Source organism: Protopterus annectens, chromosome 5.part0 (genome assembly GCF_019279795.1).
Source record: "Protopterus annectens isolate FY-2018-M chromosome 5.part0, PAN1.0, whole genome shotgun sequence".
Taxonomy (NCBI): domain Eukaryota; kingdom Metazoa; phylum Chordata; order Ceratodontiformes; family Protopteridae; genus Protopterus; species Protopterus annectens.
Genome location: NC_056735.1, coordinates 827,792,133 through 827,819,727, shown reverse-complemented (window position 1 = coordinate 827,819,727; position 27,595 = coordinate 827,792,133). Strand labels below are relative to the sequence as shown.

At 40.2% G+C, this 27,595-nt stretch overlaps 1 protein-coding gene across 1 annotated transcript in view; it reads right to left on the bottom strand.

Annotated features, from left to right (window-relative positions):
- The window catches only part of LOC122802847 (coagulation factor VII-like), a 366,027-nt gene that overhangs the window by 28,132 nt on the left and 310,300 nt on the right, over positions 1 to 27,595 (bottom strand). The window contains exon 7 of the mRNA XM_044072638.1: positions 21,061 to 21,181. Coding sequence (XP_043928573.1) covers positions 21,061 to 21,181 — 121 coding nt within the window. The remainder of the gene's footprint in view (positions 1 to 21,060; positions 21,182 to 27,595) is intronic.

Sequence of the window (27,595 nt, the reverse complement as noted above, 5' to 3'; positions counted from 1 at the left end):
GAACCCCAGACACACTAAACTGCATGAAGGACCACTAAGCCACAGTAGATATATAGTAGGTTGTTGCTGAAATAGATATATCATGCATCAGAATGAGTGGATGTAAAGGAAAGATAGGAATGCCATAACACAAAACCTGTTCTGTGGAACTTTACCAGCAGTTGTTGTGGAATTGCATTACATGACTGTGATAACAGAACCAGCCATTCTAGCAGTAAATAATGTTACAGCAACACTTTGCAACCCCCACACAGTATCATAGCAGGACAATCTCCACCCAAATGTACAATATACCTGTGTGTTCAGGGTCCACCAAGGATGTAGGTAGGCATACTCAGTACTGGAATTGTCCAGTTTTCTTGAGCATCCTGTGCTAATGTCAACAATAAAAAAGCAGAAACTGTGCAGAAGTGAGTACATTAATATTCACAGTATAGCAGTTCACAAACAGTTCATGTGCCAAATGAATACATCTCAATAACTACGTATGTATGGCAGCTAATTGTATAAGTAGAAAAGAAGCTACATACTCACATGGATCTTGGGTTAGCATTTGTAGGGGTGAGTACAATTCTACACTGACAACTGTGTACTGGAAGTGGCAACATTCAGGTCTGAGTACAACATTCAAATCACTGGCTACACCCCTAGCTTCAGATATAAGAAGTATACCAACCTTCTGACTTAAACAACGGTGTCCACAGCAAACAAGCATGGGCCCCACTTTGGAAAGCTAAAAGAGCTACGCCTACCTGACTTAGCAATTTATAGCATTGGGTTGCTATGACAGTGAGTACCACAATTACCACACAGCAGGCTGCATGCAATTACCAAATGGTGGCCACCAATTGGTGCAAAGGCCATCACATGCACATGTGCAATACCTATAAAAGCAGGCTCTACTTGCTGTCCACACATGCAATCATTCCATTGCAGTTATAGAGAGAGAGAGAGAGAGAGAGAGAGAGTGAGAGCAGGAGCGGGAGACACAGACAGACAGACAGACACCGACATCTACATCAACATCAACAGCAACAGAAAAAAAAAGACACATACAAAGGAAAGGTATGTAACAGATATGTATTTACTGGCATGTAGTAGATGTTTTTGAAGAGTACTCTACATACTTTGTATCATCCATATGTGGCAGCAGTATGTATCTATGCACAGATGCCCTGCATAAGTACTGCCATGGACAAATCAATGTGTAGCTGTGTGCAGTGGGATATAACTGTGACATATGTAGCTCAGCACTAAATGTCAAACATCTGATCCATGTTATCTGTGTTCTGTACAGTAGTGTGTACAATAGCTCTTTGGGGGAGTAGCGCATACAGCTATATAAACATGGATGTGACAGAGTAACAAATGCATGATAGTCATATTAACGCGTAGCTTAGTATTGGTAACTGCTGTAGCAGGCTAGTATGCTAATCTAGCATTTGCAACTACATACACACCTTCTAATATTATTGTGTTCCCACATGTGACACCTGTTCATGTTGCAGCAAGGCCCAACAGGTCAGCCGTGAGGTCCACGGACTTACAACAGTGTGGACCTTGTGTGTCTATGGCACACACATACAGAGAGATCTTTCTGTGTCAGATATATTAGCATCTGTACATGTGCATAGAGCAAGGGTCATACTGCAACTGTTTGTGAAGGGTGGACATATATATGTTGGTGAAGGTTGTTATGTGCATATTTCTATGTAGGTTGAAGTGTGTGGCAAACAAGACAGCATACATTGCTGGTATATGACATGTGGTGGTTAAACGCTGTGGGTATGATTTGTCAGGTTTGCAGTGTTGTAGCCAGTGAGGCATGCTAAAGCTACATGGGCTGAGAACACCTTCAATGCATTCCACACAAGACTGTGCAATATTATTACATAACTGTATACCTCACAACCTTTGCATAATTGATATTCCCACCATGAAAGGTAGACTGTATATGTGCCTATATATATATATATATATATATATATATATATATATATATATATATATATCTATATGTACACCAATGGATGTTTATATGTATGTGTGTATATATACATATATACATATATATACATATATATATATATATATATATAGAGAGAGAGAGAGAGACAGGGTCATATTTACTGCAACAGATGCCTGGTGACAAAGCCATGGACTCAAGCTCAATGTTGAAACTGCATTGGCATCCCTTCTGGCAAATACACTGTACCCATGAACTACCACATAGGTGGTAGTCTACTTAACACCGAAAGTGTGATAAGAGACCATGGGACACAGGTGGACAGTAGTCTCCCCTTTGATAATCACAGTACCACACTAGTCATGTAATCTGTCTACGTGGCACACCTCATTACAAAAGGTGTGTCATCCAGGGAAATATAGGTCAGTGTTCCCCTCTACTCATCACTCATAAAGCCCATTATAGAGTACAATGCCCTATTTGGTATGTACCTCACGAGACATCTACAGCAACTGGAAAGGCCACAGAAATACCTCACAAAGAGTAATACTGGCCTCAAACAGATGCCCTATGCAGACCGTCTCACAAAACCACAGCTAGACTGTGTCGCATACCACCTGCCCAGAGGTGACCTCTGCCTAACATACAAAGCTATGTCAAACCCAGAGTTGTTGGACATGCTCCACGTAAACAGATCACAATCCCTATGAGCTACATGCTCTAGGGACCTAAACCTTGTCATCTCAATAAACAGAACATGCTGGAAGGATAGATTCCTATCTCAGAGACAGCCCATACTCTGGAACAAACCACCTATCAATAGCAAACAAAGCTCCTTATTAGCAGTCATCATGAATAATCCTGATGACTGGATAGGAGATAGGAAATACACCCCGGGAATCACCTCTGTGGCTCTACTTGATAGGGGCATGTGAAATTAAATTACATGTGTGTCAAAGGCCAGGGTAGCGTATGGCTAGGCTTCTATAGGCCCTAGGGCCAATAGCCTATTACCTACCTATGAACCGATACACACCCACATGTACTTGTTGCAATAATTGCTATGTGAGGTTGACTGAGTGTGATGGTGAATGTGATGGTGAATGTGACAAAGTTCTGTATATGTGTGATAGCTTAGTGGGAAACTGTTTCTGTCATGGTATTTTTGTGTCCTAGCTTTGATCCCAGCAAAAGATGTGTATGCTATTGCTAGGCAGAAAAAGCAGTATAGCATATGGTCTGACGTAGTCCCTTGTTGTTGACTGGGGTGTGCCATTGTAGGCTAAAGCAGTACATGCATGCTTATTGATTGGTACTGCTGGTGAATTCAAATCCCGTATGAACTGTAGTACTACCTGAAGCTGTAGGCCTAAACAGCACAGTATGGTGTATGTCCACATTGCTTGGAACCACTGTTTTGTGTGTTCCCTGTAGTCCTCACAGATTACATACCTCAGGCATAAGGTTTTGTAAGTACTGACACACAGTACTGTATTGTACACAGGTAAAGCTCATCTGGGTTGCCATACCTTTGTGTCTTGTATGTATGTCTGATGTGTGTTTGGGTATGCCTGTAACATGCCCTCGGTCATATGTGTTACAGGATATAAGTGCGCATCTAGCAACATGTATAGTCTAATACAGCAGTATGCCACCTATATTCACAAATGTGCACATATGTTAGGCAGGGGTTTGCCAGCAACAACTAGTGTGGTATACTGGTAATACTGTAACTGGACTTTACAATCATTGCAATGGATGACATATTTCTTTATGCATTAGCTTAATATATACCTCCTGTGGCTAGGTGGTGCATTGTGTCACATACAGTGTGCCATGTACTGTTGTATAGTCTTACATACTGGTTTCTTTTTGTTGCTGTGCAAAACATGGTTCAATATATATAGAGCGGGCCAGGCACTGCCAGGCAGTTGTGGGTTGAGCACTGATATGTGGTACTGAAAGTGTGTATCCTCTGACAGCCAATAGGTTGCTATATATGGCAGTTCAGTGATATCTGTACTTTAGAATGTTAAGTGTGCCACATGACTTGCTCACACATATTGTTTCAATGTCTTCCAGGGTCATGGCCCACCATCGCAACCCTACCTATAACCTAGCAGAGGATGAAAAAATAACAACCAGCCTGGTTCAGCACTACACCCTGCTGTTCTCAAGAACCAGCCAGGACCAACATGAGTGGACTGCACTGTGGTAAGATGTTGTCCATAGGGTAAATGACATAGACATGCATAACCAGACATATGAGCAGGTATGCCATCACTGCAGTGATTTACTTAGACATGTCCGGCAGCATGCGTCTGATGTCCGTAGACAAAAGCTTGCCACAGGTGGTGGGGTAGCCATCCATACCCCCCTCACCAGAGTGGAGGAGCTGATCCTGAGCCTGGTGGCTCCTGGCCAACAACAACAACAACAGCAAACATGTATCATCATGGAGGCTGGAGCCACCCAGCAAGTTGACACGGAGCGTGCAGGTAACATGGCATATCTGCAGACTACTGTTACCTCTATTGGTAGATCATGCATATGTGAGATGTGTACTGTGTAGTTAGAAGATGTGGAGCTGATGTTATGCAATACAGATAATTTGGAACATAATCTGTAGGCCTGTGACTGTCAACCATTGTACTACTGTAAGATTGCAAACCCACAGTAGCAATGCCACAGTTGTTGCCACTGACAAACTGTCTCATATCCTTGTAGGTCCCTCTGGTGTGACAGCAAGGCAACAGACCCATGCTGGTGAGTGTGTTCTACATGTAATATTGCAAATTAAATGTGCATGTCATAGGTGAGGTGTAGGCCAAGTACACGTAACACACCTACGCATAATGCATGCTGTGCATGTTTGCTGTGAGACTATGCACATCTCAGTAATGTGAGTAGCTGCCTCAAACACATGCAATACACAGAGCATCCCACACAATTGTGGCAACACTGTAGTGGACATTGGATAGGCAGAGTCGATACACATGCACTCAACATACACAACTTTGTTATACGCAGTACACGTTAATATGCTACACATGGCATATTCAGACACCCGCTGTAAGGTCACACTCCAGTATCCCAAATGTCATCCACACAGCACACATAATATACCTGAGGGGTAGAGCCCTATCATGGGGCTGTGCGACACTCTTCAACACATAACACATTCATTTTAGGCAATGCTCTCTATTGGGCACCTTACAAACCCATGTAACAACTGGCTGTGAAATGGTGAATGTAGCCATGGTACTTCAATTCAGGTACAGCATGCTAGATGCCAGTCTGGCACACATTAGTAGCCTTGAGTGACCACATGATGCTGCATGATGATGACTCATGGTACTACATCCCATCCAGTTACAGTAACCACAGTACTACATATAGCATTCATTGCTATGCACCTCAGTGTTGTGTGTGTGCAAACATATGCACCTATACACAATATGCATAGCAATCACCATTTGTACAAAGTGACACATATATGGCTTGTAATGCTATTGAGTGTATAGGTCACATGACACACATTGGGTATGTGTGATGTTTAATGTTGCAGTTGTGTTGTAGCATGCCATGTCATGGCTGGCACTGGCATGTCCACAATATGTCCTACACTCACAATAACTGCTGTACAATGGCTATGTTGAGCAATGGTATTCCATCAGGTATACATGCACCACTCATCCTGTGTGTATACATAGCATGCATGTGCTAAACCTGTGTCCACAATTATTTGCTAAAGACACAGATGCTCTAATCAGAAATGGATATCTATGTGACACACAGATACACATCCAGCCATGGTATGTATACCTGTGAGTGATGGTGCACAGGACATTGCAGAGCTTTTAATACTTGCAAAAAATGTTGTGTACATGTACACATTGCATTCCAGGGTGAGGCCAATCACTGAACAACAACACACATGCATCAAAGCCATGTATACTGTTATTAGCAGGGACTGTCTACACTCGCACTGCATGCTATTGAGCAGCACACGTCCTACATGCTGACACGTGTGATATGACTGTTTGGCTTGTGATACTGTACCCCACCATTAACCGCTATTGAGTATGTTCTGGATTGCTGGTGGTGTGTGTGTGTGTGTGTGTGTGTGTGTGTGTGTGTGTGTGTGTGTGTGTGTGTGTGTCTCCTTTAGTGAGGAGTGTATTTGTGTGCATGTGTGCATGTGTGCATGTGTTCATGTGTTCTGACATCATGTACAGGTCGTAAAGTGTGTTTCCAGTCTTCTTCTCACAGGTGCTGAGGTCGGGCTGGTTCACTGCAGCAGGGAACCTGATGTCACTGAGCCAAATAGTGATAATGAGGATAGATGCGTTGAGGCACAGGCATGTTTGCCAGTGTCTGTCGTTGGGCCACCAATCAACAGTACACAAGAGTCCACCCCATCCATGCACACAGTCATACTGCCAATATATCCGTCACCAATGCCCTTAGCTGACGGACAGTGTACAGTCGGCATTGGCCAGGACAGTGTGGTATCTATGGCAGATGCATCCCGACACAGCAGCCATACCCAGATGTCTGGAACGGTACCACATAGGCAGATGTCCAGGGGTTCTCATCTGAGCACTGCTGCTCATCATGCCCCTGGCAGATGTGCCACAGGTCTTACAACCTCACGCATGTTCCAGGCTGTCATGGAGGCACAGGCATGTATGGAATGGTACACCAGACAGGGACTAGGGGAACAGAGGGCACATAACACCACTGTAATTGACAGTATCCGTGACCTAGCAGGTGCCATCTGTAATTACACTGCGGTCACTGATAGACATTGGAGTGAAACATTAGATGTCCTCCGCAATGTCATGTCCATGTGTCAGGATAGTGAGGGACGGTTGAAACATCGACGTGGACATATGCCAGCAACATCAGCAGCTGGCAGTCACCACAGATATCCCTGAAGTCACAGCCGCTCCCGTAGTGCCAGTACCAGCCCCAGCAATGTTGGGGTGTGCTGTGCATAGACCATCCTAGAAGACCACGTGTACGTAGCTTTGGACAGTCCAAGCAGGGACCTGGATCCAGTGTACATCTGTCCACCTCTGAGGATAGTACCCAGTCTGGCTTAGTACCTGATACTGTCAGTAGCATCCCTGCCAGGCACAGGTACCGTATCCATGGCAAGAGACGGTGATCTGTAAAGCCTGGCAGGTACAGTCTGTGGCTGTCCCAAAAATCAACGTATATGGCAGCCACATGGTGGAACTGTGTGCATGCAAATACACACACACATAAACCATACACCTAGGGCTAACACATACCCGCACACATTACATCAACATTGACCCATAGCAGTACTCTTGGCACACATATACACACACACACACACACACACACACACACACACACACACACACACACACACACACACACACACACACACACACACACACACACACACACACATATCGATTGTATGGCTCAAGGTAGGCCTCTGGCAAACCAACAACACACCCTGTGCATATGATGAAACCTGTGCCACCTCCTGTCATCTGTAACATTGATGCAGGAACAGGCTACCATGGTGCTGATGCACAGGGTGACTTTATAGCAGTATAGCAATGTTAGCATGTTGTCAGCAGTAAAGTGTAATGATATCCTTGAAGGTGTAGCTTAGCAGGCATGATGCATTAAAGCTATGATTGTCAATGTAGTATTGTTTACACCAGTGTTAGTTCCAATAGTGTATTGTCATACGTGCCACTTGGCTGATGTGTGTAGTATTGGCAGCATGTGTTAGAGAGTGGACAATATGTGTGGGATGTGTGTAGCACAGATTTGTAGGTGTACATTTGTGAACATGGTGGAGGTGCACTGTCTGCATGTACGTGCATAATGGACACATGGGCAGGGTGACATGCCCTGTATTACACAGTAACACTCCATCGTTTCTATTGGTGGCCAGTATGCATTGTACTACACACATTTTGGAACTTGAGTACACGTGTGTATGACATGGTTTGACACTGTGCTGTGGGTGATACTGTTACTATCTGTCATTGTTTTGCATTCTGGTAGTATACATAACCTCAACAGCCTGACCATAAACAATTGTTAGATGATGTCTTGACAACTGACACACAGATGTAGGACACACAGTAACATTTGGATCCTTCAGGTACTATACTATGCCAGTAACCAGTGGTATTCACCTGCACCCATTCCTGAGACCACTCCTGTTTGGCATGTAGCTCTCTTAGGTACAAGCGATCACAGTAGGGATATGTCCGTCCACATCTGGAAATGCATACAGTGGCCTATAATGCATTCTCCAGATAACACACACATCCTCCACAAGGGTATCATACAGACAGATACCTGTTGTCAAACCCATGCTGTAAAGCTATAAGCCAATTAAAGCATAGTCATCCACCTTTACAAAACATAGTATCCCCACAGTACCACATAGGTAGTAGCCACCAACATGTTGAACAGGTACCGATGTGTACATGCAGCCAAGTGTTACGTAATCTCTCCTTTGGTAATCACATTTCCAAAGGTATTATGAAATCCCTCTGTGGATCACATAAGCAATAAGGGGTCTGCATGCATATCCACAAAGGTTGTTGTACACCTATAATGAATAGCCATCATTGACAGACTTTGCTGCATTTGAACAGGTCTGAAATATTCCTCAGCCATAAACCCTCACTCACACTATTCAACAGAAACAGTAATGAGTGTGTGTGACACGGATGACCTAGGCCAGGGATCACTGCAGTGGCTGGCCTTGTCACAAGCATACAGATGTGACCTAAGGTCTGGAAAGTGACAGCACACTCTGGCAAAGATGACAGATGTGTTCATGGAGAAAGCAGGGTTCCCACCTATGAAATAATTGAGGTCACATGTACGTAAATGTATCTGCCACGCAGCTACCTGACATGTGCAATGCACATACTGTTGTCATACAGTAGTAAAAGCAAAACTCATAACACATTAACTAACAGTGTCACACACACTCACCAAGTGCAGGATTCAAACCCCTACCTAATTACCTTATGATAATAGAGCAGTACACATTAACACAATGTGCTATACACATTACTGGAAGGTTTCTTTTCCACAGGTATATTTGTAGGATGGTGACATCATCAGACTTGACAAAGATAATTATACCACCTTTAAGGTTTACTACTTTCCAAAAAGGTTGCTCCTCTCCAAGGTGATCACACACAAACAGGCACACACAGTTGTCAAGCGCAGGATTCAAACCCCTACCTGTTTACTTTATGATACTAGAGGAGTATGCATTAACACAACACGCTATACACATTACTCGGAGTTCTTTTTTGCACAGTATATTTATAGGATAGTGACATTATCAGACTTGACAAAGATAAGTATACCACTTTTAAGGTGTTTTAGTACTCTCCAAAAAGGTTGCTCTTCTCCAAGGAGATCACACACAAACAGACACACACAGTTGTCAAGTGCAGGATTCAAACCCCTAACTATTTTAAGGATGCTAGAGGAGTATATATTAACACGATGCACTATACACATTACTGGGAGTTCTCTTTCCCACAGGTATATTTGTAGGATGGTGACATCATCTGACTTGACAAAGATAAGTATACCACTTTTAAGGTGTTTTAATACTCTCCAAAAAGGCTGCTTCTCTCCAAGGAGATCACACACACTTGTCAAGTGCAGGATTCAAAGCCCTATCTAACTACTTTACGATACTAGAGAAGTACGCATTAACACAATGCGCTATACACATTATTGGGAGTTGCCTTTTCCACAGGTATATTTGAAGCATGGTGGCATCATCAGACTTGACAAAGATGAGTATATCACTTTTAAGGTGTTTTAGTAGTATCCAAAAAGGTTGCTCCTCTCCAAGGAGATCACACACAAACACACACTTGTCAAGTGCAGGATTCAAATCTCTTCCAAACTACTTTATGATACTACAGGACTACGCATTTACATGATGCACTATACACATTACTGTGAGTCCTTCTTTCCACAGGTATATTTGTAGGATGGTGACATCATCAGACTAGACAAAGTAGGTTACATTAGGTGACATTAGGTGGGCTACATAGAAGGAATTTCTAAACACTTTGGCCATGTGATCATCAAAAGAGAGTTTATTATCTACCTGTGTCCCCAGGGCCATAATGACTTTCTCCATACATACTGGATTACCACCTATGTGGTAATTTGTGTGCACTTTGTTTTATCCAAAGCGGATAACTATGCATTCTTTGGCATTCTGCTTGAGGGCATTGTTTTGACACCAGGTATCTGTCTCTGTAAGACCCTTCTAGAGGATGTCTGTGTCAGCCAGAGTCGATTATGGACCACAGTTAGCAGTCATCTGTAAACCTGTTCAGCCATATTCCTCCCATGCTTGACTGTACCTCTGAGCAGTATCTACTGAACAGGTGGGGTCCCAGGACCAAGATGTGTGGGATGCCATTTGTGATTGGTTTAGAGTCGGACATGGCACCTGCAACTCTGAACATGTGTGTTTGATCTGCGAGCCACTTGGCCACACATGCTGTGACATAGCTGTTAATGTTCAAGCTGGTAAGCTTGTCCATGATGACATGGGAGAGTGGAGGATGGTGTAGAAAGCCCTTAGTGAGGTCCGGGTGGGCTGTGTGGACTACTTTCACCTCCATCTATGTCCTTGGTAACTGTCAAATAAGTCAACTAGGTTTAGGAGGCAGGATCTGCATTTAACAAGGCCAAGTTGGGTAGAGTCCAGTGTCTGGAGGTCCCCAATGTCTCTGTTTATGGGTTCCATGATAATTTGTTCCATAGCTTTGCAGACCAGGCTGAGTAGACCTATAGGGCAATGGCTTCCAGGTTCTGTTGTGGAACCCCCTTTGTGGCGCTGGATGACTGTTGGTGTATGCCATACTTTGGGTACATAGCCTGGGGTACAATTGAGTCTGGACAGTGAATGTAGGTGAGGGTGTAGTTCCTTTTGGGGCTGGTGTAAGACGCAGCCTGGGACACCATCCAGTCCCTTTGATGCTGTGTTCCTAGCTTTGGAGAGGGCTGTCTTTACCTGCATGTCCATGAAGTCTGGAGCTCTGCATTCTTCTGGGATGGACACAGGCCCTCTTGGGGGTGAATGGGGGTGTTTGCACTGAGCTTGTCCCCCAGGATGTGGGCAATGTAAGTTGGTTCAGTGTATTTCTTTCCATTTTTCAGTAGCTGACAGCATATTTGGAAGTTGCCACCTACATGTTTGGTATAGCTAACGAAGGCTTTGTGGTTGTTATTCTTACATTCAACGAAAAGTCAAGAAGTGGATTAACTGCCCAAATATACTCCAAAACCAAAGAAAAGCAATGTTTAACGATGAACAAAGTCCACGGAAATTAAGAAATACTTGTTTATTATTCACTCAATCTAAAACAACAAACGCAAAACACAGTTCCACCATGAACGCCTTAATAAAACAAGCACCAGCATTTCCGTCATACAATTGACTTCATCAGATGACCAGCATAATTAATTCCTTCATTTTATATCCAAAATCAATTAAATAAACCAATAAAACTTCATCCATTCATTTGAAATGACCAATGCCATTAGCTGCCAAAAACTAATTAAAATATTTAAAATATTCACATTATGTACTAAAAAAGATCAGATAAATATTATAATATAACTTATTTGATTTCTCTAAAATTCTTTATAACATTATTAAATATTTAAAAACTTTTATTGTGTTAATATTCATTATGTAAAAATGTTTTTAAAAACATGAAAAAGTTCAGTACCGCTGTTGTTAAAGTATGTTACTAATGCCCTCTAGTGGTCATTCATTTTATCACATTCAATGTTTTGCAGACCTTAATTTTAATAAGGGTAAAATAGAAATGCAGTCATTTAAACCAGGGGGTTTATCAGCTTCCAGAGTAACTTGCCACCATAGTTCTCTGAACTCTATTTTGTCCTCCCATAATCCCTCCCTAATATCACTTTTTACTTGTTCTAAAACCATAAATTTAAATTTATATTTGGGGCATACTTTTGAATGTTTAAATAATGCATTACTTTCTTTACCCACTGAAATTTCATATATATGTTCATAGATCCTTCTTTTCAGTTTCCTTTCCGTTTTTCCTACATAGAAGGATCCACAATTCTCACAAATAGCAAAATATACTATACCTTTGGATTCACAATTGTAATATTTCACACTATTTACCATTTTTTTTCTACTTTCCAAATAAAAACTATCACTATTCAAAATGTAGGTACATTGGTTACAATGACCACACTTGTACGTACCTATCCTGTTCTTTTTGAAATTTACTATGTGTTTATTTTCTATTATAGATCTAATGTTCTGTGAATTCTTGTATATCACTTTCAGTGGTATATTAGCTAAATTTTCTATATCAGAAAGGGAGACAAACTTCCCCCATTCTTTTAAGAAAATATTTTAACCACGTTGTTTAAACCATTATATTCCAATATTAAGGCCTGTTGGAATCCATCCCCTTCCTGTTCATTATTGTTGTTATTAATTTCTTTATTATTGTCCTTCCTCTTTTGAATAGGACAAAACTTGTCTAATCTCCCTTTCTCTACTTCATCCCTTATTTGAGTAATAAAATCCAAGGGATAACCTCTCTCTAAAAACATTTTTTCCAATAGTTCACATTCTTTAACAAAGTCAGCATCTGAACTTGTCATACGGCTACCTCTGACAAACTGTCCTTTCACAATGTTTCTCTTACAGTGAAACGGATGTGCACTTTCATAATGTAGAAATGAATTACAGAAAGTAGCCTTCCTAAATATTTTGGTTTTTAAACTTTGTCCATCTTTGTAAATTTCCACGTCCAAGTATTGCACATTAAAATCAGTTATATTATAAGTGAATTTCAAAAAATTAGTTGTATCTCCCATGTATTTCATAAATTCATCAATTCTTTCTCTTCCAGCTACCCAAAAAATCAATATGTCGTCCAAAAACCTTCGGTATAAAGTCCAACAATTCTTAAATTCAGAATTTAAAATATATTTCTCTTCCCAATTAGCAAGAATTAAGTTTGCAAAAGTGGGGGCACAAGCTGCCCCCATCGCTACCCCCTGTATTTGTTGAAAAAATTCACCATTAAAGTGAATAAAATTATTTTTCAAAATAAGCTCCATCAGCCAGGTGTTTATTAACTTATCATTTTGCGACAAAGAAGGATCTTCATATATTATTTCTTCAAACATTTCTGTACATTCTTTGTATGGAATAGAAGATAACAAATCAATGACGTCTATAGTAATAAAAATGACTTTTTCCTGATCTAATTTATCTGGAATTTCCCTCAACAAATCCCAAGAGTCTCTTAAAATGGACGTCCTTTTCATCCATAAGTTTTTTAGTTTCTTATCAACATATTTAGCTAATGGGTAAGTTTTAGACCCCTCAGCTGAAACTATCGGCCTGAGGGGGGGATCCCTTTCACTTTTATGGGTCTTAGGAATACCAAATATCGTGGGGGTTCTAGGTTAAAAATATTTTCTTAAAAGAATGGGGAAAGTTTGTCTCCCTTTCTGATATAGAAAATATACCACAGAAAGTGATATACAAGAATTCACAGAACATTAGATCTATAATAGAAAATAAACACATAGTAAATTTCAAAAAGAACAGGATAGGTACGTACAAGTGTGGTCATTGTAACCAATGTACCTACATTTTGAATAGTGATAGTTTTTATTTGGAAAGTAGAAAAAAAATGGTAAATAGTGTGGAATATTACAATTGTGAATCCAAAGGTATAGTATATTTAGCTATTTGTGGGAATTGTGGATCCTTCTATGTAGGAAAAACGGAAAGGAAACTGAAAAGAAGGATCTACGAACATATATATGAAATTTCAGTGGGTAAAGAAAGTAATGCATTATTTAAACATTCAAAAGTATGCCCCAAATATAAATTTAAATTTATGGTTTTAGAACAAGTAAAAAGTGATATTGGGGGGGATTATGGGAGGAAAAAATAGAGTTCAGAGAACTATGGTGGCAAGTTACTCTGGAAGCTGATAAACCCCCTGGTTTAAATGACTGCATTTCTATTTTACCTTTATTAAAATTAAGGTCTGCAAAACTTTGAATGTGATAAAATGAATGACCACTAGAGGGCATTAGTAACATACTTTAACATTAACAGCAGTACTGAACTTTTTCATGTTTTTAAAAACATTTTAACATAATGAATATTCACACAATAAAAGTTTTTAAATATTTAATAATGTTATACAGAATTTTAGAGAAATCAAATAAGTTATATTATAATATTTATCTGATCTTTTTTAGTACATAATGTGAATATTTTAAATATTTTAATTAGTTTTTGGCAGCTAATGGCATTAGTCATTTCAAATGAATGGATGAAGTTTTATTGGTTTATTTCATTGATTTTGGATATAAAACGAAGGAATTAATTATGCTGGTCATCTGATGAAGTCAATTGTATGACGAAAACGCTGGTGCTTGTTTTATTAAGGCGTTCATGGTGGATTTGTGTTTTGCGTTTGTCATTTTAGATTGAGTGAATAATAAACAAGTATTTCTTAATTTCCGTGGACTTTGTTCATTGTTAAACACTGCTTTTCTTTGGTTTTGTTATTCTTACATTCCTTGGCAATTTGTCTTTAGAAACTGTCCTTGGATTATTTTATGAGCGATCATTGTTTCTTCCTGATAATGATCAGTGATGCCTTTCCTTTAGTGAAGTTGGCTCTATCATGTGTTAGTTTCCTCCTTCTGTTGTCTAGCTTATTTATGGGCAACGACCACCAGATTGTTTTCTTATTTTTGGAGGGGTGCATCTTGGTTTTATTTGTGATGTCTCAATCCATGCATCCCTGTAGATGCTCATAGGATGCACTTGTAAATGATTTGGCAGAATTGTATACCATTATCCTATAGCAAGAGGGCTTTGGAACTTTCCACTTTGGTCTTGGGAAGTGTGCAGTTTACTTTTGAAAATGTCTTCACAGTGGTTTCATTGACTGGGGGGGGGGATGTGGATGTCCAGTGTGATTACTTTATGATCTGATATTACCAGCGAGGGGTTTATCTCTGTTGTGGAACACTGGTACCCCATGTTGGTGATGATCAGGTCCAGTATGTTGTCACCTCTAGTGGACGTGATAACCAGCTGTTCCAGGGCATTAGAGTTTATAAACTCTAGGAAACATTGGGCAAAGGAGTAATTCTCCCACTCAATGTTTGGGTAGTTGTAATTTCCTCATATAATGGTGTTTGATAAGACCTTTATATTTTCCACTGTTCTCAGGAATACTGAGTGAGGTTCCTGAGACAAGGTAGGTAATCTGTAGCAGGCTACAACCTGATAAGTAGCTTTGCCCAATGTTAGTTGCACTTGCATGGTCTCCAAGGCCTCATGCTGTGCCACTAACCTGAAGGTGTGGATATCCATAAGGTAAATGGATGCACCCCTTCCTTTTGTATTTCACTCATGGTTTTGGGTCCAAAGGTCAGAGGGATTGTGAGTGTTTTACGTGGAGCATGTCCAACAGCTCTGTGCTTGACATAGCTTTGTATGTTAGGCAGAGATCACCTCTGAGTAGGCGATATGTGAGGGAGTACGGCTGGAGCATTTTGAGATGGTCTGTGTATGGGATGTATTTCAGGCCGCTAATGCTCTTTGTGAGGTATTGCTGCAGGCTTTCCAGTTGTTGTAGTTGTCTTGTGAGGTACATAGCAAAAGGAGCGTTGTACTCTATTATGGTTCTAGTGAATGATGAGTAGAGTGGAACAATGACCTCTTCTATTCTGCATGAGACACCTTTTGTGATGAGGTGTGCCACATAGGAGGATTTCCTGACTACTGTGGGGATGTGATTATCACAGGTGTGTCCACTGTCCACCTGTGACCCAAGGTCTCTTGTCACACTTTCAGTGTTAAGTATACTACTGCCTATGTTGTAGTTCATGGCTACAGAGTTTTTAACAGAGGTGATGACAATGCACTTTTTGGCATTGAGCTTGAGCCCATGGCTTTGACAACAGCCATCTGTCTCAGTGAGGCCCTTTTGTAGGATGTCCACATCTTTAGTATTTACAATTATGGCTCCTAGTTTGCAGTCATCTGGAAACTTCATTAGCCACAGACCTTCCATGTTAAAATTTACTTCAGGGAAGTAGATACAAAACAGGACAAGACCCAGGAATGGACCCTGTGGTACTGCACTCGTCACTGGTCCAGAGTCATACTTGGAGTCTGCTACTTTCACAGTGTGTGTTCTGTCAGTAAGCCAGTTGGCAAGCCATCTTGTGACATAGCAATTTATACCTAGTTTAGTGGGTTTATCTATAATTCCAGAGTGTGGGGTGGTGTTGTAAGCCGTGGCAAGATCTACATAGGCTGTTCAAACCACCTTACCCTTGTCTACGGTTCTGGTGACTGCTTCAATGTCATCTATCAGGTTTACAAGACATGATCTGCATTTTACAAACCCAACATGGTTGTGGTCCAGGGTTTGGGGATTACCAATGTATTTTTTTATAAGTTGTATGATGATATATTCCATGACCTTGAAGAGCAGGCTCATCAGGCTAATGGGGCGCTAGTTCCTGGGGTCCATGGTGTCTCCACCCTTGTGTAATGGGATAACCATCGCTGTGCACCATTCAGCAGGCACAAAGCCTGAGGTGGGGCTATGACTGAACATGGTACGTTGGTGTGGGGCCTGTACGTTTTGTAGTTTGTGTTGAACACAGCCTGGGAAGTTATCTGGTCCCATGGCTGCTGTGATACTGGATTTGTAGAGTGTTTTTTACCTGTGCAGCCGTGATGACAGCAACTTTGCAGTCTTCCATTATAGAGATGTGCTCTTTCATGGGTGAGAGGGGGGTAAGGTTAACACTGATCCTGTCTGCTAGGATGTTGGCAATATCAGTTGGCTCTGTATATTTAGTGTCATTGAGCTGTAACTCAGAACAGATCTGAGTGTTGCCATGACATGGACCTGTCTGTTGGGCAAAGATCTCCTGAGTAGACAGTATGCAACAGAGTACAGATTGAGTTAAGTTCAGTCTTGTTGCATGGGGCAACTGTGTGAGGCCAGTAATCCTCTTGTTGAGGTACTTCAGTGGTCTGTCCAGCTGCTGAAGGTGCCTAGTCAGATTCATCGCAAGTGTGTTGTGGTACTCTATGATGGGTCTGATGACTGATGAGTAGAGGGAACCTCCTTTGACCTACATGCTAAGACCTTGGCAGTTTGTGGGAACACATAGCATGATTTTCTGACCACTTTGTGAATGTGTTTCTGGAAGTAGAGATGGCTATCCACGTGTCCATAAATCCCTTATTATTACCTCTGTATTTAGCCTAAATGTGTGAGCATGTCCAGTATGACCTTTAACTATGTTGTTGCCTGACATTTGCTTCTTTTATTTAAGTGTGTGAGCATGTCCAGTATGACCTTTCAGTGTGATGCTGAATGAAATCCGCTACATTTGTTGAAGTGTGTGAGCATGCCCGGTATAGACATTTATACTATATGTGTGTGGAAAATCAAGTTGTATTTTTACAGCAGGGCTCACTTTTGTGTCATAAATCAACAGGGATCATGCTGTGCCTGCAGGGCTTCCATGAGACACTTTGCATAGACTTATCAACATTTCTACATACAGAGGGGATAGCTATTATTTATACATATCTACCCAGGGGCACACCTGATTGTTACTGTGGGTGTACATAGGATGAGGGGTTCACCTGACACTTATACACATTTGCTAGGCCTGTACTGCTATGTAAGGTACACCATTTCAGTCTGTACTGTTGCCTATTGTACTGGCTTGAGGCATACTACTGTACTACAGATCTTAGCGTCCAATGTCACGTATATTAGATTGTGACTTCATAGCCTACCCAAACCACATCACACCGCCTGGCCTGCTGTTCTCTGTCTGCATAGGCCTGTGGGGGAGGTTACCCATATTCCTCTTTAGGGGCATGATACAGCATTTCTTTGTGTATGCATTAGTGTACAATTGTCCTGCTGTGTCTGTGCCAGCGAAATGCTGTCATGGCTTAGTGGTTCAGTACGACTATAGTGCACAGTGTCCTGGGTTCAAGCACTGTCACTGCTTTTTTATTTTCATGCTGGGCAGACCAGATTGCTTAAGGAACAGTAAAGCAAATATGAGCATGTTTACCTGACTTTGCTCAACTTTGCCAGACCTTTGCCTAAATGTGCTCCGCGCTAAGTCGCATTATCATACTAGCGTTAGCAATTTAATTACTTATTACTACTACTGGTAGCTGGCCAAGCTGCTTTTATATTCGCTTTATAACATGCGCATGCACTCATGCTGGAGTGCTGTTGCAAGGCTGCCTATATCAGCATGCACATAGCACACTCCTACATGTTTGAAAAAAGTCAGTAGCCTACTTTATTTTATGTGTATTTTATGTGTCAGAGAGAGGTATCATTTACAGGGTTCCTACTTTTGCCAGTGTATGTGCTATGCTGCCTCTTTTGGCATACTGGGCACCGCTGCCTACTGGGGCAGGCTCAGGTTTTTCCTCCTCCGAGTCACGCTGTGCCTGTGCAGGCATTGGCAACGGTGGGGGGCTGTTTGGAGCTGCCCCATGCTGTTTCTGCTGCAGCTGTTTTTGCAGGATCATATTGTGTAGCATGGCACATACCATGACAATTTGGGAACATGCACTTGGTGAGAACTGCAAGGCTCCGCCAGATGTGTCCAGGCACCGGAACTGTGACTTGAGCATCCCAAACACATGCTTGATTACATTTCCTGTTTGTGCGTGTGCCTCATTATGGAGTTTTTGTTCAGGTGTGTGTGCATTTTTGATGGGTTTCATCAGCCACGGCTCCAGTGCGTATCCAGCATCCCCCACTAGGTGACTGTCAGGGATGTCCCCATTGGCAAATCTCTGGTACAGCTGCATCAGATGCCAGATATGGGAATCATGGTAGCTTCCAGGGCAGCCAACACACACATTCGGTATTATGCCCTGGGCATCGCACATGACCTGGCAGTTGATGGAGGGGAAGCCCTTGTGGTTGATGCAGGCCCTACCCCGCTCACCGGCTGGTGCTTTGATGTGTATGTGCATGCAGTCAATTGCACCCACTACTTCAGGGTATTCTGCTATTTGCTGGAAGAGATGCATATTGCTGGCCAATGCCTCACGGGAGTTGGGGAAATATACATGATCACCGACATGTGCTGACATGCCATTCAGGAACTGGTGCAGTACCCTGGATGCTGATGCCTGTGAAATCCCCATCATATCACCAGATGGTCTCTGGAAGGTACTTGTTGCTAGTATTCTTAGGGCAACAGATACCTTGGTTTCCACTGGGATGGGTTCCCCTGTGTTGGTTTTGTGTGTGAGGCGTGGCCTGCACAGCTCAACAATTTGCTGCAGGAGGTCTCTGTCCACTCTATAGCACTCCACTATCTCCAGCTCATGTAGACCCTGGTAGGTTACCCTGGGTCTGTACACTCTTCTCTGTCTCCTCACTGTGGGTTGCTCAGCAGCATTCGCAATGGCACCACCCTCAGCATCTTGCACATGTTGCCTTATAATAGCAATGGCAGCCCCTAACATTTTTTGTCTGAGTTAAGCTTTTTAAGTTTTCACTCTCTTTGTATACTGCAGTGTTGCAGTGTTTCTGAGAAAAACATGGGGGAATGTTGTTTGCAGAGTTTTAAGTTCTGGGCTGGGATGGGCTAGTGTACTGCCTGTGTAATTGGCTGATTCTGATTTATTTCACCTGGCGGCTCTGCTAGTTCTCCTTGGTTAACTTCCTACTACTTCTTTTCCTTCCTTTTCCCTTTCTGTTTCCACAGGGGCATCGCCATGCAAACAAGCGCAAACACGCACACACACATGCAAACAGGCTTACACAGGCTTACACAGGCTTAGGCGGGTGCACACATGCACACACAGGCTTAGACAGGCTTACACAGACTTAGACAGGTGCACACGCGTGCCCACAGGCTTAGATAGGTTTACAGGCATGCACACGGTGTAAGCACGTTTGCAAGAAATTTCTGTGATATCCACGGCGTACACCTTCGGTTTCTAGGTTTCAGCTAGGACAACTGTAGACACGCCTCTTCCAATCCTAAGTAACTCACAGCAAACACAAGCCACTCTGCTCCAATAAGCTTACAGTCTTTCATACATACCCCCTCATGATGTCACCTATCTTCTACTCTACTACTCTCCTACTCCTACACTTACACTCTAGGGACATGGCTCACATGCCAGGGAAAATTGAGATTCACTATCCTTATCCTCATTGCATAGGATTGCCTACTAATGCTTGGTTACATCTCTCAAACTGAGCTTCCCCCCTTAGCAACCACTACTCAGTAGCCATGTTGTCTTCAGCCTGCCATTCACCTGCATGGCAGAATAATATTTTTAATAAGAATGCCTATTTGTGGCTATTTTTTATTTATTTTGTTTTTTAAAACGCCACACGTTTGCACGGTGCTGAGCTACGCTTAAACATCAGAGATCTGGGGAAAAAAAATTTGATTTTTATTCATTTTCAAATGATAAAAATGCCAATGGCCTTATATTTGGCCATTGGCATGCTCTTTCAACTGGATGCAGCCTTTATTTGGAGCTATCATAGCTCTGTTTGGTTATTTGCAGAATGGTACTTCGTTACCAACAGAGTACATTTCTGCAAATAACTCTACTCTTACTCGGACAGGTTAGTGTTTCCTGGATCGCAAATTTACCTCATTTGGATAGCTTTCAGCAGCAAATGAGGTAATTTGCATAACATAACACTGTCTGTGCAAGAGTAATTTTAGGAGCTCTCATGCACACCCCTTCCAGCTGTTGCTGGATTGCTCAGCAGACATATTGGCTGTCTGCCGGCTTACACTACTCTTAGACTCCATGCAAGCCTTCGTGAATCCAGCCCAAAGTGTCAGAAAAGTAGATAAAAATGGGGACAGTGTCTGGGACCTATTGCGTTTATATACCATTCCAAGAATAACATAATGTAGAGTTGTTTTTTTTATAAACAAGACTTGATAATAGGCTGACTTACCCAGTAGAACAAGAAAATGTGAAGCAAATCTCTTCAACACACAGTGAGCTGCCGTTACAACCCACAGTGAATTAAGCAAAACACCACCACATAAAGATTCTTCTTCATAATTCAGAAGAGCCTGTATTGAAGACAAGAAACACCAAACAAGTTAGTATACGCCATGCCACTGAATATATACAGTGCTACTATTTTAGGTTTTGCCGACAAATTACTAGTGTAGCTCTACTCTGGTGATTAAAAGTACAGTCATAATGTAAACTATTTATATATGCACTTCATTCACATAATAAAAACTGGCCTACCACAGTGATACATATTACTTGATTGATTTACCCTATCTTAGACAAATCAGTAAAAACTAAATGAAAACTCCAGCCAAGCTAGAACTTCCAATGAGTGACCTCCCAAACCTCCTGTGACAGAGGCACATGGGATATATGCAAATGAACCTTATGAACATCAGGTGTTTCAGCTATATGGCGATTCTGAGTGCCCATGACTTTTACATTTGAAGTTGTTTTAATGGACAATGTCAGGCCAAATAAGGGTCATTTGCATATATCCCATGTGCGTCTGTCACAGGAGGTTTGGGAGGTCACTCATTGGAAGTTCTAGCTTGGCTGGAGTTTTCATTTAGTTTCTACTGATTGGTTTTTCAGTGTGACATTCTCACTCTTTGTTTTAATTTGTTAGTTGGGATATTTTGCAGTCACCCTAATGATAATGGACATCAGCTGGGTATAACAACCCTGTGTTTCTTATGCTTAGGCACTCTGCTTGTCCTGTGTGGATGATGTCATAACAAGGCTGAAATATGCATATCCATAGCTAGTGGGGTTTGGCTTTATTGGCCTAAAATTTTCCACGTGCAAACGTGTGGCGTTTTAAAAAACAAAATAAATAAAAAATAGCCACAAATAGGCATTCTTATTAAAAATATTATTCTGCCATGCAGGTGAATGGCAGGCTGAAGACAACATGGCTACTGAGTAGTGGTTGCTAAGGGGGGAAGCTCAGTTTGAGAGATGTAACCAAGCATTAGTAGGCAATCCTATGCAATGAGGATAAGGATAGTGAATCTCAATTTTCCCTGGCATGTGAGCCATGTCCCTAGAGTGTAAGTGTAGGAGTAGGAGAGTAGTAGAGTAGAAGATAGGTGACATCATGAGGGGGTATGTATGACTTCAAATGTAAAAGTCATGGGCAATCAGAATTGCCATATAGCTGAAGCACCTGATGTTCATAAGGGTAATTTGTATATATCCCATGTGCCTCTGTCACAGGAGGTTTGGGAGGTCACTCATTAGAAGTTTGTGCTTGTCTGGAGTTTTTATTTAGTTTTTACTGATTGTTTTTTCAGTGTGACCTTCTCACTCTTTGTTTCTATCTTAGACAAATGTAATTGTTCCAAGCAACTTAAGAAGAAGGAACATATCAGATATATAAAAACAGCCCATTAATAGTAAGAAGGCAAAGCACATAAGGGAAAGTTTTTTTTTTCTATAAGAAAAGCACACTTGAATAGAGCTACAGACACCTTTATCTGACAGATAACTATTTTCATGTCTAAGCAGTCTGAATGAAATATCCTCAGAATGGTGTTTTGCAAACTATTTCCACCAATAAATAGAATAAAAGTCATTCAGCAGAGAATAACACCATTAACTTTAAAAGAAATATAAAGTCACTGGATCAACATACAAAAAGCTAAAGGCAGTGATGTCTTAATAAATAACTAATTTAGGATCAACCGTTGTTCAGATTGATGTTAAAGTATGTAAGATAAATTAAAGGTAATATAGCATGAAATGATATTAAGTAAAAATAATTAATTTAGCGAGTATAAAAATAAACACATAGTTCATATGTGGATGGGGTAGAATTCTGTAAGAAATGCATTTACAAAATAGAGCAATTTTATTTAGTAATATTTCTGTTTGTGTTAAGTTATTTGAGAGGTCTGATAATGAGAACATATTTAATGATAATATACTCACTGACTCTTTAAGGGTGAATTTCATCTACTGTCGTTGTTCTTGTCATTTTTGTCTAATATGCTACTGAATAACCCCCACCTTATCTCTCATTTTAGCAATGCCAATAACATTTTTATTAGCAATTAGAATGCTATTACTATGTCTATTTGTATGGTGTTTTGATTTCCATAGGTTTGCTCTTGTTAACTTCTGTGTTGTTTTACCCATGTAAAAGCTATCGATGCTTGAACTTCCTGCTATGTATATAGCTCCAAAGGAGATGCAACTGAAATTTTCATCAACACCTAAAAGTTCTACATGAGTAAAACTGAAGAAAAAAATCTGACATATACGTCTGTATACCCTCTATGTTTTTCAGAAATGAAAAAACAAAAATCTGAGGCAATGATCTGGCTAGGAGTCACTTCATGTTATACTTTTTCTTGTTATTGAAAACAGATGCCGTATTACACCATTAAAACCTTCACTATAGCCTCTAAATATCATCCAACTGTTGCTAGTAAAATGTGTCATCAGGGAAAGTTATCACAATTCATGGTTAAAATCATTATTAACTTAAAAATCATTGACTTATCTAACAATATTAACAATATCAGCAGGAGCAGTAAGCACTAAAATGGGGGAATATCTAGAATTTGTTTCACTTAATAATTTCTACAGCAATGTTTGATATCAAGCAGTCATTACCGCCATTTTTTTACAAATTATTGAACAAGGTAATTAATCTGACTGAAAAAAAAATGTCAAGGTTATTCTAAACGACCAAACAAGTTGACAATTAATGGCAATCAATTGTATATGTCTGAGATAATAACTAGGACGGTTGCAAGTTCCTGTTCACAAAATTGTCTCATGAACTCATGGTACTCCCATATAGCTGACTTTGGAAACTGTAATAATCTGTAACCCTCAAATATTTTTATTATTTTAAAAAGAGAAGCAAAATGAAAGTGCTATAGCATACTAACAACAAAACAGAATACTAATGCAAAGGAAGGAAATATCCAGGAAGCAGCGCTGTTCAGAGAGACCCACCATCTCCAACTGGCTAGTCATGAAGAGAATACCAGCGACAGTAAACATGAGAAAAAAGAAAGTGAAATGACTGAAGTTATGGACAAACTGAATAAACTTTATGAAATAGTGGTGGAAATGAACGATTCCCTGGCTAACCACATTAAATCAAACAACAAGAAAACTGAAATAATGGAAGAACTGCCAAGCAGGCATAAGTACAAAATAACTGAGATACAGAGTGATAATGAAACCCTTTAAGAATAGACTGAGTGAAATAGAAGCAGCTTGGGAAGTAGCACAGAAAAAGTTAATTCAATTAGAAAACAAAGCCAGAAGAGAAAAACCTGCATCTTGTGGCTATTCCAATGGGGCAGGAGTGGAATGGCTGTTTGGGCTACATGAGAAACCAATTGAGTGAATTGTTAGAATTGCAGAACAACATGCAACTCAAAAGGGTGCACAGGACATGCATACGCACTATTGGTAAAAGTAATATGTTAAAAAACAGTTGCGCCAGGTGTCAAACATACCAGTTGAAAGACAAAACACTTTCATTGTTATTGTGGGTAAAATGGCAGTCTCTGAAGGCAATGATTATTTTCCAGACATGCAAGCAAGGAGGAAAAAATATGTGCCTGATTTCCAGCTTTGTAGAAGAACCAATGTCAACTTTAAGCTTATCTACTCAGGGATCATTAAGACGTTCTTTTCTTCAGGCTGTAAAACAATCCTGGACACAGGTCCAGATTTAGAAATGTGAAAAAATAAATTGCAGAAGGTGGTATTGATTGACACTACTTCTGAAAAGGAGGAACAACATATAGGAAGAACCATCTGAACACATACAGGGTAAGAGAGACTTCTCATTAAGCCATTTCCTTTATTCTAAAGAAGGATGGAAGAAACGCAGGAGAGTATGCAAAGAAACATTAAAAGGATTTTAGATAGTATCTCTGATATGAGAATGATGCCAAACATACGGTCAACCAACAACTGAAATGACATATGAACAAGGAAACTGTTTAAAAGGAGGAAGACATGTTAATGACAGTAAGTGGGTTGTAGTGGTCTTATTGAATAAGTAACTGACAAAAGCTATTAGTGGAAGTCAGAGATCATCTGACAATGCCAGAATGTGCAAGCTTATAAACATTTTCAGGGTGAAATAGGCTGCTTGGAAATCTATCCAGAATGATTAGGCAAATAACTCAAATGCAGTGTTTGTTTTTTTCTTTAGGGCAAATTGTGAGAACTCTCAGTAGAATGTAAGGAGCTAAAAAGTGTAGGGGCACCAGAGGGAGGGATTAAAATAGAGCCAGGCCAGATGGCAGTGGGATGTGACAATGAGTGGACTGGACTGATGCCAACACGAGCTTTGTTTAATGTATGAACTGGAAGGAGACCGACATTTGTTTTTATATAATGTACATGTTTAATTCTGTTCTTATTATTAGAAATTCTGTTAAGATTCTTTGGCTGGCTAATCTGTATAGAAGAGTTGATTTCTATAAGGAAGTGTAAACATTTAATAAGAAGTGCAGGATAATAAATAAGTTCAGTCTAAATAGGTGGAAAAAGTGGGGCAAGGATAGTAACAGAAACATGCCAGAATCTGAAAAATACATTAGCAAATAAAGCATGTCTATAAAACCAGTATTGTGAATGTAAATGGCCTGAATGATGCTAACAGGCAAATAAGCTTTCAACAAGTGTTAGAATAACTGATGCACATTTAAGACTACTAGGAGACTAAACTTTCTAGGTATGAGAATAAGCTATCATTTAGGGAAGGCTATTCAGCAGAGTTTGCAGGTGCAAATTAGACAGGAGTGGCTATGTTACTGGAAAGAAGTTGTCCAATATTTGTTGATGAATGCAGGGAAGACAAAGGTGGAGGGTATAGTAAAGGAAGGGGATACTGGCAAGGTCATCATATAACCATGGTTAATATTTATGTTTCTCCTAAAATAAAATGGCAGGAAATAAATGGACTCTTCGATGAAACACAGGTGTTGCAGCAGGGTAACATTAAATATTGGGAGTCAGTGGATAGTACAAGATATATATATGTATATATATATATATATATATATATATATATATATATATATATATATATATATATATATATATATATATATATATATATATATTATATGTGTCTTTGTGTGTATGTGTGTATGTGTATGTCAAACATAGTTGGGTCTATATTAGATCTTCAAAATCTTCCTTCATCGATGGCATATTCATTGACCCCTATCCATCGAAAATAACTTCAGTGAACATCGAAAGTCTTTACAGGGTACGTAACCAACTGGCCATAATCATAGTTACCCTGTAAAAAATTTCGATGTTCACTGAAGTTAGTTTTGATGGATAGGGGTGGACGAATAATCCTTTGATGAAAAAAGATTTTGATGATCTAATATATACCCAACATAAACACCTAGTACAAGGTCCAGTTAGATTTCTTATTATTCCTATTATGATCTTCTGTCACTTGGCCATTCTGCTAACCTTAAACCCACCAGAAGAGTCCAACCCTAAAATATTGTAGGATTTCAGGTAACTGGCTAAAGTGAGTGGGACATCACAAACACTATATTATTGCCGTAATGAACAACTTGCTCATAGATATGCCTATTTCAGGTAAAAATCTTGTGAATAAGTGGGATAAACAAAAACATACCCTTAAACAGAAGGTTAGAGAGAGTGAACTGCAAGTCAAGGGCAATTTTCAAGAAAAGAACACAAAAGAGGACACAGAGTGGGTATAAAGACAAATAGATGTCTATATATGGAAAATGTGTGAATATGGTAGAGATGAAGTTACATAACTATACTTCAAAACCACAATAAAAATGCAGAAAGTATTAGCTTATGTATGTGTATATCTATCTTTCTATATATATATATATAGAGAGAGAGAGAGAGAGAGAGAGAGAGAGAAATAGATATATATATAGATATATCTATATCTATATAAGATGCCCACTAGTAGACTAGCTAAGTCTTTTGGATATGAGTATGCGATACCACCTAATTTTAGTTCTGCACAGTGCTAGGCATTCTTTCTGAGACTTCTAACATAATTAAATAAAGCTTTGTGGAATTCTTATCATTTTGCTGGGTGGTTATTTTTACCTCACATCTGATTTGATCAGGGTTCAGAGATCCTTGTTTAATTTAGCAAAAGCATTTTTGCAATCTTTTGGGAGTTAGATTTATTTTTGTATGCACTGAGTTTCTTTCTTTTGCTATAGAGACCATTTACATTTAGGTTCCAGCACAGGAGTTTATTTTTGGAATATGACATTGTACTTATTTCTAAGGGGGATAGATCCAACTATGCGGTATTTACCTTTGCATAGAATTAGACAGTAATGAAATCAGCCTAAGCAGTAATTTGGTTAGGGTATCATTCAGTTTTAGTAGACAAGTCATAGCATAATCCCTGAATACCAATGTATTGTAAGATGTTTCAGGCTTCACACTTATGGTGAATGTGATTGCTTGTG